At 29.4% G+C, this 14,248-nt stretch overlaps 1 protein-coding gene across 5 annotated transcripts in view; it reads right to left on the bottom strand.

Moving 5' to 3' along the window:
• Positions 1 to 4,745: 4,745 nt before the first annotated feature.
• Positions 4,746 to 14,248, bottom strand: part of LOC113517286 (diacylglycerol lipase-beta-like) — a 61,373-nt gene continuing 51,870 nt past the window's right edge. For 2 of the 5 annotated variants that reach the window (XM_031912292.2, XM_052901578.1), the window contains exons 5-15: positions 13,468 to 13,689; positions 12,693 to 13,008; positions 11,343 to 11,466; positions 10,722 to 10,845; positions 10,139 to 10,264; positions 9,754 to 9,846; positions 9,420 to 9,574; positions 9,054 to 9,209; positions 7,096 to 7,208; positions 6,734 to 6,754; positions 4,746 to 6,618 (exon numbers count right to left, since the gene is read on the bottom strand). In XM_031912292.2, coding sequence (XP_031768152.1) covers positions 6,444 to 6,618; positions 6,734 to 6,754; positions 7,096 to 7,208; positions 9,054 to 9,209; positions 9,420 to 9,574; positions 9,754 to 9,846; positions 10,139 to 10,264; positions 10,722 to 10,845; positions 11,343 to 11,466; positions 12,693 to 13,008; positions 13,468 to 13,689 — 1,625 coding nt within the window. In that variant the 3' untranslated portion in view covers positions 4,746 to 6,443. The remainder of the gene's footprint in view (positions 6,619 to 6,733; positions 6,755 to 7,095; positions 7,209 to 9,053; positions 9,210 to 9,419; positions 9,575 to 9,753; positions 9,847 to 10,138; positions 10,265 to 10,721; positions 10,846 to 11,342; positions 11,467 to 12,692; positions 13,009 to 13,467; positions 13,690 to 14,248) is intronic. The other 3 variants (XM_052901579.1, XM_052901581.1, XM_052901580.1) reach the window with 3 other exon arrangements.

Below are 14,248 nucleotides of genomic sequence, written 5' to 3'. Positions count from 1 at the left end.
CAAGGTCATTGCAGTTGATAAATGCGACTCCAGTGTTGCCAATATAGGATTTTGTTGTTGTACAAAAGTAGCATAATTCTAAAATACTATGGCTATCTTTTTTATCTACTATTTACCGGCTTTAAAGTATGTCAAAGCTACAAGTAATTATTATAAACTAGCGACCCGCCCCGGCTTTGCACGGGTGCAATGCTGATACTAAATATATCTACCTACTACAGAATGTCCTTATAAACAACGTTTTCAGCTTTCTTGTCATTAGACAATACAAACATACAAATATAATTTATATAGATACGCGCCGCCGGCCGGGGCGGTACTGCTGCACCGCTATGTACCTGCATTTTAAATCTGTAATATCTTCGGAAATATTTATTTAAACTGCATGCTGTAAGGCAGGGCCATATCGATCTATATTAAATGGACAATGTATTTAAGGTACTTAATTGGATAAAAATTAATGTTGTATTGCTTAATATCACTTCATAAATAAGCCATTTTTTCCCCGTAAAATGTAAAGGATAAAAAATGGTTATTGTAGGTTATCTTTTTTGTTGACCTTTTTAAAGTGTACAATAATATAGTACATTATTTTGATTTATCTCGTGGAGTTCAGCCAGCGTTTGCAATGTAAACGCCAAAAAAATATTTATTCACGTCAATAAACTCTAAATTTATCAGGGTTTCTCTACAAAATAATGTATATATTATACATATAAACCTTCCTCTTGAATCACTTTATCTATTAAAAAACCCCGCTTCAAAATCCGTTGCGTAGTTTAAAAGATTTAAGCATACATATGGACAAACGGACAGCGACAGCGACTTTGTTTTATACTATGTAGTGATGATGATTTATTGAAGCATAAACTAGCATAATCCATATTCTCACGCTATACAACAGAACAAGCGCAAAAAAGGTAACAATACTTAATACGTAAAATGAATGTTTTCTATTTCATAAGAACAACTATAAAAAAAAAGCATAAAAAAAATATTGTCTTAAATAATACATAAAATTATTGTCCAATTTCGGTTATGAATTAAAAAATCTTTACAAAAGAACGAAATATTATTTAAAAAAAATGAACATTCTTCTTATTCCGAAATAATTGTATGTAATCGTAGCCGTATATACAATTATTTTAACTATTATGAACGAAAATTATAAATGTTTATATACTTCGTGCAGAAGATTACAAGTAATGTAACAATTTGTACGAGAGATCTCGTACGGATGGCAACATCGTAAGCCGTACTGATGTTGCCATTTTGTTCGTTTAGCAGGGCTATATAGGCCTTTTACATACACATTCAGTCTCATCTAAATAGCCTGTAATTTACTCTTATCTGATCTTAAAATATTTCAAATAGAATGTTGCAATAAAATAATTGGTAGCCTTGAAAATATCACAAAGTGCTAGCTGTAGATTTTTAGGTAACCCAGTTTTTAATATGTGTATGACAACTGATAGAGATAGGGATCTGTTTATTTATTCCTTATTTTTTTACATCTTTGTTTTACCTAACGATTTTATCAACTAAAATGAAAGTTACGGATACATACACGCACTATATAGAATGAAAATGGACATAAGCATTGTTATGTTCTTTAATTTTTTTTATCACCTATTTTATATAGAAAAAAAAAAAACTTAAACCAAAAAACAAGCATTATCAAATTATTACACAAATGTTTACCAACAGTAATATAATTCAAGTTAAAATTTATATTGTTACTTAGCTGCAAAATGTTTTGGAAGCCATTTCCTGCAAATGTTTGTATATGTGTGAAAGATTTGTTCTAACTAGTTCTAGTCAGACCTACCTATGAAATTAGTTCAACATACATATATCATCGGCTCCTTATTCATTTACAACTTTACAAACGAGGTTGGTTACGAAAACCAAACACGCTCACGTGCTTTAAGCATTTTTTGCCCTTTTCAGACTTCATCAGACCCTTATAAACTTCAATATTCGGTTTGTAGTATATTTTTTGTGGAAATTTCTAGGTATTACACTAAGTTTTTATGTCTTAATTCCCACTTTTATGAATCATTTAGATACTTATGCTAATGAGTCTACGTGAATAAATATTATATTACGTACTTATTTATTTTTATAGAGATAAGGTAATATTTACGTTACTCACCATTCGATAATAATTTATCAAAACATGATATTGAATATATTTAAAAAAAAAAGTAACGGATATCATTCAAAGATATAGGTACATATGTGTCGTGATATGCTAGTTATCTATACCGGTTATTTTTGTAATAATCTAAAATATTCAAGTGCTATCAAATATATTATTTAATTAGAGTAGATAATAAAAAAAAAAATTCAACATCATCATGACTGAATCACTGTAGCTTTTATAGCGAATATATATTTAAGTATTTTAAAATAATCGATATGGAATTTCTCTCAAAGTTGTTCATAAATGCTTATTACATGGGACAAAGTTCTTTTTTTTTAATTTTTTTTGTAACATTACTTATGACTGGAGTACCTTAAATATGTTCGTGCCATGTTTGAAAGTTTAATAGATTTTTATAAGGTTTTTTTGAGAATGATAATTCAATAAAAAACAACAGGGTACTTAAAATAGAGTTTAATATAAATTAACACAAACCCAACACTAGACATTGGCTATATTCTAGCTAGCATACTCATAGGTGAGAGAGATTTATAAAGCCCTAATTTAGGGTACAAGTGAAAAGAACCTCGGTCCTTCAAATACTTGAATTTACAGATCTACATATATTTCAGTATCATTTTAGTCTTTCCATAACTTTAATGAGCCTATTATACTAGGTATATATAAAACAATAAATCGACACTGGAATAAATTGTTTTATATAAGATTTAATGTACTTAATATTCATTAATAAGTAGGTAACTATTAAATTTATTGTTCGCTCGTTAAAGTTAAAGAATACAACGTAGTTAGTAAAATAATTGTTTTCATTAAAATATAGGTAATATCATAGAAAAAGTATAGGTACCTTTCTTATCTATGGTAATATCTACATACTTCAACCTGAGCACTAGTACCTAAATTTTAAGATCAAAAACAAAATAAACTCGAGTTTTCCGTATTTGTCAGTTACAAAGATACTAATAGGTATATAGTACGTAGTTTTTAAGCATTTAAACATAATAAACATAGTTTTTGTCTTTACGACGGCGAGGTATTCTATCCTCGCCGTGTATTACTTTTAACAAATTTTTAATATAAAATGTCGATCGAAAACTATAGAGACTGAAATGGATATCCATAAGGTAGACACCTTATCTATCTATAAAATCAGAAAGTATAATTGACATATAAAAATTAAAGTATGAAAAATATAGAATATGTTTTTTTATATAGGGTCCTTAAAAAGAAGAAAATAAGCATCGTAAAGAAATATATATCAAAATGCTTGTGTAGATGGTATACATAATTTCTTATATATGTATATAGATTAAAGATTCGAAAAAGTAGAAAATATCCAAGATACACATTTTCAGGATTGACTTAAGTACAACAAACGTTAAAATAAGGCTGGCTAGAAGAATGAGTAGATGATTTAAACAATAGTTTGATATAGTGTATTGTATTTTTATGTTGTGGTCATTTATTATACAACTACCAGGTTAATCACCAGCTATTTAGACGATTATTTTGAATATGAGAATTCCAAATAAATTTTATAATTATTATAAACATTTTTTATAATTATCTAATGATAGTTTGCTGAAAAATTAAGATTTAATTTATGTTTCAACTTTTAAGGACTTGTTAATAAAAAGCGTCTTCTATATTTTTTCTATTTTTTTTTATTTGTACCTGACTAAAAACTGTCCATTTCTATATTCTAATCTTAGTCACAGTAGTTACATTTTTAGAAACCAAATATATTCAGGAATAAACAGACAACAAAAAGGAGATACAACAATAAAATTAAAAACAAAATAATAATACTTATACAAAACATTTTTGACGATATAATACCCGAATAGAATACCGATATTACTGAGGGAGAGGTATGCAATAATCACAGGTAAATCGGAGACTGCAGAAGTAAAAAAAATAGAGTATGTCTAGGTAATTTAGCCATGAATGTAAACCCGAGTTCAGAGAGCTACAATTTATTAATTTTAAAAATATTTATTTATTAATATACATTTTTTTGAACTTACGACGATAATTGTTTCGACTTCATCTGGAAGTCTTATACATGGTGAGTAAGGTGCTTATGTTGCAACGTCTCAGCTTTAATTCAGTTAATACCATTGTATATATAAAATAAGATTAATTACAATCGACAATGTTTTGTCGAGGTAACCTATAGTTTTTGTCCTTACATTATTAGCACGACTTAACTTAGGTAACGTCAATGAAATTAAGCAGCTAAATCCTATTCGTCTGTTCAACTAATTTTATTGCTACCTATATAATGCATTTTAACTTTAACGTGTTATAATGTAATAATAAATAATGGAATGTAAATTATTTAAAATAAATGCTATTTACATAACACATATTTTATATAAAACAACGACAGAATATATAAATATCATAAAATCACTCGTATCTTGTTCCCATTATTATAAGTAGGTGTTATGTGTAGAATAAAACAATCATGACGTTTTAAAATTCATATCGATGTGTTCTTAATATACGTTAATGTGTCGGGGTTTTTTTTTTTATTTTTTTAAATCGACTTGTTTTAAATTTATCATTAGTTGAAATAAATTTGTTCTGTGAGGTTGTGTTACAGTATACATATACTGCGCCTATATAGATACTTATTCAGTATTTAGGTCAATAACATTTATAAGATAAATATATGTATATATTACAATTAATTCTTGAATGCCTGTTACATGTGAGATAGCAGAAAGTGGTAACGTCAGTAAATTTATAAGTAGTAATGAACTTATCAAATAGAAACGTCACGTAGTTACTTTGTAATTGACTTCGATAACGTTGTAAGCTATACTAATTATTGTACTCAATGTTAACTTGCAAGATTTAAACTTAGAGTACTATAAAATGAGTTTATTTATTCTAAAGAAATGATTGCTTTTAAATTGAGCAGACAGGAACTACAGATTATGCCCTCTAAAGTGCAAATAAAGACAATTATTGTAGAATATTTAATTGCAAGAAGAAAATATTTATAGGAATTTTTTGTAATAAAAAATTAAAGAAAACAAATTAATGACAGATGTTGATTGATATGTACTAGGTATAAGTAGGACAAGGAAAAACAGCCCATAGCTTATTTGTGACTCGTGCTCACTCTAATAATAGACATTATTTACATATTAAAACACCCTTTTAACCAACTTTGTATACAGATTCATACTCCAACTATAATAAATTGTCAGTTCAACTATATTTAACAAAATATTCATACTAAACATCATCACAGTCTTCTTACATTATAATTATAATTCCCTTAAAAATAACTTGAGACTGATTTGTCAATACAAAATTGCTATAAAGACATTTAACAAAATTCTGAAATATAAACTATGTACAAAAGTTTCGTAAAAACAGTTTACATTATTTAGCGTCAGGTAACCAAAATAGGTAAGATAGGAACAAATTGTAGGTATGTCATGAAAGAGACTTGAACATTTGAACGGGGATTAAAGTGGACCCACTTTTTGTACATTTACGTACAATAATATGCAAACCCTATGAGTCAAAAGATTTACCTAATGGCATACATATTAATGCAAGTAACGACATGATTACACACCTTTTCATAAAAGGATAGAAATAATTAGTTTAATTATCACAAACTTAAAAAAACATTTGTCCAAAAGTTAAAAAATAATACCAATAGGTATTTTTACCTTACTACCTAAATAACAGTCACCAGAGCAACTACTATATTAGAATCTACGCATAAAAACTAACAAAAAATAAATGCTATATCCATAGAGCAGTTATGTTTTAGGTAGTCTCTCACGAAATATTTCCCGACCTTAAAAATAAAAATGGACTTAATTTCATTTACAAAAATATATTAATGTCAATTGTGTCAGTTTGTTTAAAGAAGGCTACAACGAAAACTTTTGTCATTTTTCTTTAGAGTTAAAGCTTCAATGGCTAAATAAAAAAACAATAAATAACCTAGTGGTTATTTATTGTTTTTTTTTTAAGGGAAAATTCTTTGTAGTTCTTAGTAACACTAGGAATGTTTCCTGCGTTTCGTAATTTTTTACAAACTGCCTATTAAAATTAAATGGAACTTTTTGTCAATTATATTAAGTCCAATTTTATTTATTTGTTCAAGATCTAGATGATTTCCTTAGGTAATCGAAGTACCTATTTTTTATGAATCGTAGTTTATATAAATTTGCCTCTTTGTCAAATTGCTCTATGGTCTCCAGATATTTAATTGTTTTTTCTATTCCAGTGTTCCACTTTTTTTTTAAACAATATGAGTGGCTCTGTATGTATGCCTCTCCTCTATGACTGTTTGTATAGTGCGATGAACATTTTCTGGTAGATGATCCAACAGCATTCGTGGCATGACCTGCAACTCCATGAAATCCTCAGGGCATGCCCATCGCATCTCGTACGTTGGCTCATGTGTACGTACTTTTCTGTAAAGTTTACAATTCTCTTTTTAAACACTTATACGAATTTATAGTACATAGTAAAAAGTACTTAATTTTTTACTAAAAAGAGCGTAAAAAAAGATAAGACAGTGAAAAATACCTTTCTTCGTCCGCTTCATTACTGTATTCAGACATAGAAATAGAAAAAATCTTATTGGAAATCAGTGAATATCTTAAAATTTCTTATAAAAATAGCATCGATTAAATTTAACGGAAAGTTAATGCTTATGCATTGTTTCCTCATAGCAACTAAAGAGGTGAGTAAATTTTGACAAAAGTGTTATTCGATTCCTTCTGTAAGGTAAGAAAATGCTATTTTATTGTAGCAGTTTCCTTTTTCCAGTTATACAATATAGGTAAATCATAAATAAAAAGGCTCTTTGAAACCATTTGAAAAAAATAATTGGCTACCCAGAATTGGCAAGATCCAAAATGAAATTTTTATTAGTAGGATATACTAACTTTTCAATGCCCATCCGCTTACGCCGTACAATATGTAGGATGCGGCCGGCCGTAAACAGGCGCGCAGATGAAAACCGCCGCGCAAACACGTTACGCGATACTAGCGCTGCCTCCTAAACATGTGAAATAAATAAATAATTACATAGTATTAATCAATAAATAAATTCTACAGCGTCATTTAAAGCAAACCTAAACATAGCTTGATGAGTACCTACTAAATAAAAATATTAATTAACGATCTTTTAACTTTTTTTACCATCAAGTTGGTGCTTTATTTAGCTTGATGGTAAGCAGTTATATCGTAATACCTGCAACTTTAGATGGATATTGAGAAACTGAAACTCATAATTTTAGTTGGGAATGCTTATATATTGTTGTTACCTGAAGTTATGTTATTTAGTTATAGCTCTTTTCTAAAACTATTTATTTTATACTACTAAAACGATAAAAAAGTATAGAATCCGTCTGATATTAAACGGTTACTATAGTGTCACGATACTTATATTATCAAGGGTATTTTAGATTGTTAGTAGCTTGTTACTGACCCTTAAGGACCTTATTCATGTTTTATTTTAGAATCTTGTGCTGAGTTTAGGGAGAAACTTGGTAGAGAGCTCATTCCTTAACCTAAACATCTGCAAAAGAAATTCTTTGCAATCCTATTGTTTTTGTGGGTGTTATTATCAGAATGTGTGATAATGTCAGAATTCAATGTTTTTAGTAATGTTTTATATTCAATTATCATGATAGTTTCACAATCATGGTTAATTCCTGATGAATTAATCATGATGGGCTAACTGGCCTGTTTTCATTCTCATCTATCACCCTTTACTGGTGCTCCGCCAGCGTATTCCGTTAGCGCAGGCGGGGTTACTATACCATTTTCACCCATCAAAAAAAAACTTGCAAAACAAATAAAAATCATTACAAATATTAAATATCTACATAATCGGTATTCTTCATGAATAAAAGAAAAATATTTGAGAATAAAAGAATATTAAACAAAGTAAACTAGAATTCCTATTAGAAGTTGCTGCTGTATACCATAAATTTAATGAAATTTACCGTCACGAATTTTATCGATCTATTACGGAAAAATAAATATTTTTCCGTTAAATACACCATATAAAATAATCTAATAGCAACAACAACTTCTAATGTAGAACCTTTTACGAGTAATACTCATACAAACAGTACACAACACACAACACAAGTAAACAGATACATACAAAAATACTACAAAATTACCGTATAAATGGAATATGAAATTGAATTAATAATCCGACTTACCTTTTGTAGTCATTTGACAAAATAAAATATTTTTAAGGCCTCCATGAATTTAAAATTATTTATGCAATTTTCTTAAATGTTAAAAAATATAAGTACATATACTATTGAAAATAAAAATATTCTTATTGTCGGAATTGAATTATTTTTCTTATTGTCAGAAGTGTCTCTATTGTATTTTGAATTATATTTGATTATGAAGAATTGCATGCTTCTAATAGTATTTATTTAATTTTACTAGTTATATTTATATGCTAAGTTACTAACAAGTTCCAATTTTTTTCTACTAGTCATATCATTAAATATGCACCTACTATAATTTGTAGTATTTATGAAAGTAATTATTAGATGGAATGATAAGTGATTATAATTAACAAAACAAAACCAAAGCAATCCAGATGAATTATACTCTAAGGATTTATTTATTAAAAATAGTACCAAAATATTGGTAGATGCTAATTTTGAAATAGAGCAGTGGCGTCGCTAAATTTGTCAAATTGACGATTTTAAAAAAAGAACATGTATATAAGTGTCAAATTGGCAATATTGAAACGAAGCAACTTGCCAGGCAAATTAACTGTCAAAGTGGTGGCCTTAGAGGATAACAGCACTGAAGTGATGACGACAGCACACAGCACACGACACCTGGTAATAGAAAGGGCTCAACTGACAGCACTCACGGTGGAGACGCTCTGCACGAGGAGGGCATCTGTTGAATCATCGGAGTGGTTAGCTTCAAGATCTTCTGGCCTTCTCCAGGTGGACTCGAGATCACGAGCAGGTACGCCAAATAAGGCATATCCGAAGCCATTAAGCATTATCCGGTACTAGAATGTAAAAAATGTGTTTAATGAAAGGAAAACACGTTGATTATAGATCTTTTTTATCGCGTAATAATAATATTAAAATAGTTTTCAAAAGAATGTAGTATTATATTAATTTCATTACAAAATGCAAGGTATATATGAATTTTGGATATTAAAATTTTTATTGAAATTGCATGGCCCAAGAATTAGTCCTTGTGGTACTTCACTTACTTTTGGCAATTTAGTAGCGTGTATCGTTTGTATGACTTTTGTACGTAAATTCTCAATACTGTGTACACTAAGTCGCATCACCAGATCGTCACCAACTCCAACCGTAAGCACAAAGCTTTCAGTGAACCTTGCTGCTTCTCGACTTATCAAGCCCGCTGAAATATAAAGGAGACTATTTTATTATCTCACATAAGATTTTGATTGACATGATATTACAGCTATGTTACACAATAATATGGCCATTTTCCATTCTCTTATTAAGAGTAAAATTTAAATAAAATAAAAATAATAATCATTGGTAATTTCTAAAAAGAAGTTTTGAGGTACTGTTTACCTGGCGTTGAAAAGGCAAACACTTTGAGGTGTGGATATCGCGGTCTTAATTTCAGCGCTACCAATACTGCCACTCCAGCACCGAGACTATGACCTGGAAAATTAGAGAATTTTTCATTAAAACAGGTCTAAATTTATTTTGTATAATTTCTAACTAAATTATAAATTGATAGGAAAGTAAACATACAATCAAAATAGACTGAAGAAGATTTTAATTTTTATTGATTTTTCAATGATTAATTTATATTATATATACATATATTAAAGTTGTTCATTCAAATAGTAAAATTATGTAAATTTGAATTACAAAAGATAGAGTACTTGGTATTATTGAATTGTGTCGTCGAAATTTTAGGTAAGTATAATATATTATTTAAATTGATCACCTGTCAGTATAAGGTCGTAATGTGAGAACTGCTGGAAAGCACGTTCTAGTACTGGTAGTAGCCGTTTCAACATTTTGGCTGCACCCATCGCCATACCCTTGTGCGCTGCAGTATCTTCAGGAAGTCCTGTTGTATTTACATTTTTGTTGAAAATTTAAATGTTTAAACATATGATTGGCAATTTACCGCAAAATTTTGACTTAATACTATAGATTAATATCCGTGCTTAGATCAAATATTTAATTTTAGATACGCAATTGCTATTTGGGGTAGATAAGGTTATAGGCTATTTTTTATTCCGGTCAATCAACATATCTCGATCATGTGGATGAAGTTGCCGGTTATATATTAATCAAGTCGGACTTGATCGATATGTAATTTTAAGACTAAAGTTGTTATCCAAGTAAATTTAATTTGGTTGCATTATTAACTTTCACATTAAATGACACTTTAGCATCTTTAAATAAATATAAATAACCTTTTATATATTATTTAATTCGCGATAACATTTTTTATAACTACAATATATTGTTATCTTGATGAATGTAGAAATATCGCATAATTAGCAAGTTTATTTAATTACCATCAGCTTCAAACTTCTCAGAGCCAGCGGTGAAATCCGTAAAGATGTCTCTTAGTGAGATGGACCCTCGGACCGCTACCACGATACTTTCACGTTCGTGATCCGCAATCACGCAGAAGGGTAGCTGAAATTATGAATGGTCAAATGGGTATTAGATAAATATTTGGGACAATATGATGGTCACGGGAACCGTTGTCTAAATATAAACAACGCTATGGATAGGACATCACAAAATAGAGTATATTACTTTTTATGTATTTATTCTTATGGTGTGTTCTCATGTGTGTGCAGCCAAGTAAACAGTTGTTTGAGTGGTTGTTTCGGTTTGAAGCATAGGATATTGCAACGAAATAATTGGTTAGAGATAATTAACACACATCAACAACATCTTAATCTGTATATATGAGATATATGATGAACGATGTATGATATATACATGAAAACTATGATTGATGTCACAAAATATTCTGTATCTATTCATTGTACATAAGCTACTGCTTTGTTTTGTGTATGCGCTGTCATTGTGTCTAATCTGTGTATAAGGGACGATTATTATTTTCCATTTCAAGTACTATAACAAAGTTAATTAATATAAAAAAAAAAAATTAAACATATACTAACTTCGAAGACCCGATTGTTAAAAGAAGCAAAGATGATGTCATCAGCATCCAACTTGGACATGTATTTGACGCCGGCAAAATTACACATACAGCAGTTGTCGTCAGTCACTATTGAATTCTTTGGCCTGAAAAAATGTTTGTAATAATAATATTTTACTTTGTGACAATAAACCTTTATAGAACACTTTATACACCCCTTAAAGCATCCATTTTTCGAGAAAAAGAAACTGCTTGTAATGAAAGCCTAGAAATACTACTATCCTTAATTTATGGTTACAGTAAAATCTGCATGTATTTTGTATATTCTGTGTTCTTAATTAATTTATTTTCAATATAATGTATCTATGAAAAAATCTCGTCATTGATTGTGGTTGCTATTTTAACGACGCAAAATACTTTATCCTTGTAATAAGGTATTATTTTATTTTTTATTAAATTTATTATTAAATACTGGCATTGAGTAGGTATTACGTAATTTATTTATACAGTAAATTTAAAAACTCATTGTTTAGCTCTTAAGGTCTTCCATGGATTGAGATTTGATTTGAGATTCTTTAGTTATTACTATCATTATTTTTTTAAAGAATCTTTTATATTGATGAAGACTGTACATAATTATATGACTAAATAATATTAACTCAAAGTACTTAATTTTGAGTAAATAAAATAGATTTTTAGAGATAAAAAAAGGTTAAAATCTAAATAATAATGAAAAGTAAAGGTAAAGGTAGTTTTCAAACTTAATAACAGAATGAAAATAGTTTGGATAAGATATATGTTTTATAGTTAGTAGTGACCATGTCTAAGGTATAATACAATTATATCGTTGAAGGGCATGGTATCCGTTCTACATTACAATTACTGACAGGCGGTCAGATCACATAATCAACTTACCGATCCGGCATCGTTAATTCAAATATTAATGATATTGAAGTAAATTGCATAAACAATCATTAAATTGAATAAAAACTCATGTTCATAGTTATTACTCAAAACATAGCAACTTCAATCGTGAGCGATGAATATGGGAACAACACTACGGCATACTAACCCTACCAATATCGCCTAACATCTCCAAAAAAAAAAAAAAACATCAAAAATAGTCTAAAATATTAAAGTTCTGTAGTACAGTCATAAGAATATTTATTATTATGGTATAATCATAGTCTTAAACAACACCATGGACACAAAGAAAGTCAATTATCGAGCATTACTACTCACAAATATCTAACTATACACAAAGAACCCGAACAGAGACCTTCGTCTTTAGATGTTTATACTTTTATTTAAATTTTTTGCCAAGAGTTTAATTCGAACTGTGATTATAACGATAAATTTCCAAATAGCTTACCGGCAACAGCAACAAGTTAGATGACGTGCCAGCTTACAGAAACCAGTGAAACAGTGTCGATAAAGCACGTAAGGCCATCCATAAGCCGCTATCGATAACCTTAAATAATGTAAAGCGTCCTCCAAGTTCATCCAAGGTGGAGTTTCTGAGAAAATTTTATTAACGTCTGTCGTATAAATAGGCTCTTCATCATTTAACATTTGGATTCGACGCATTTCTCTAGTTTCCCTCTTTTGTCTAACTCTCAGAAGTACGCAGCCAGCAACCACATCTGATGGAACAAGATCTGTTGATCTGAAGAGAGCGCTGAGTAGAGCTGAAATTGTATTGTGAAATTTACAAACTGGTAAAGTATTTAGGTATATTTTTCTTAATTTATCTAGATGAATCCTTTTTTTAGCCTTATCGTATTGTAATTATGAAGATATCACGTACATATTTCTATAGTAAATTATTATCTGCGATATTTACAATGGAATCTGATGGTAAGTGTTAAAGTGTCATTCAAGTAGGCAAGTCTTGCCGTCTTCCATAATTTTGAAAAAATCTTCTTCGTGCTTTCCTAGAGATGAAGCATTTTATGATTTCGCGTAGTAGACATCTTCTAAAATCTTTATGTTTGCGAAAAATTTCCCTACATAATGTTGGTGTCAAATAAACATATTGCGTTATGATTACATGAACTTGCGGGTGCATCTAATAGTCTTCAATAAAGTACAGTTAGAAGAATAAAACCTTTAATGTATTTTAGTGATTTAAAAATACCTAATCTTACCAGCGACCTGCTGAAAAGCTTCTTTTCCGTGCTCATCTCTCTTCAACCAACAGAACGCCCACCGAAATCTTCTAGACCACAATCCTGTGACTTTCTTGTGGTGTCGAACTTGGTTAGGAGTGTCTTGCATATCTCCATAGTTTACTGACCCTAATGGGTCGAACACCATGAATAGTCCAAATACTGTAAGGGCTAATTGCACCCAATTGAATAGCACTATACCTGAAATTTTCGCATTTTATAATTAAATTTTCGTATTTTCGCAGATTAGACAGTGAACAGTCATACACTACTAATGGTGGCCGAATTAAATAAAATAATTTCGAATTTGATACCATAAATCGATATCGTAACGGCAAGTTATATTTTCTCTTGAAATGCGGGCACATTAGTAGTTCAACATATAGTAATAAATAGATGGCAAAATTATTTCGATGCCGATCTAGGAATATAAGAAACAAAAATTAAATCACACTAACTGTGTGATGTTGTATTTTAGTTTCCTTACTTAGTGATTTCTGTGTATAAGAAAATTATGATCTAAAAGATAGTACATTATAGAACACCTAATAATCTATCCGAATAATTTATGTAAATAACAAATTTTATCGAGAGCTATTAATTCATTTATTGATTACTATAATTTTTATTGATGAAACATAAGTATTAGGAGTTAGGTATAGCAAGCAAGTAACCAACTAAAACATGATGCAACAATCATTAGATAGGTAGGTAGACACTACTCAGATATAGGTAGTTAATGATCGCCTATTATTATGAC

The sequence above is a fragment of the Galleria mellonella genome, unplaced genomic scaffold (genome assembly GCF_026898425.1).
Source record: "Galleria mellonella isolate WM207_F2 unplaced genomic scaffold, CSIRO_AGI_GalMel_v1 utg78, whole genome shotgun sequence".
Classification (NCBI taxonomy): Eukaryota; Metazoa; Arthropoda; class Insecta; order Lepidoptera; family Pyralidae; genus Galleria; species Galleria mellonella.
The sequence above is the reverse complement of the archived record's forward strand: the minus strand, read 5'-3'. Positions and strand labels throughout refer to the sequence as shown.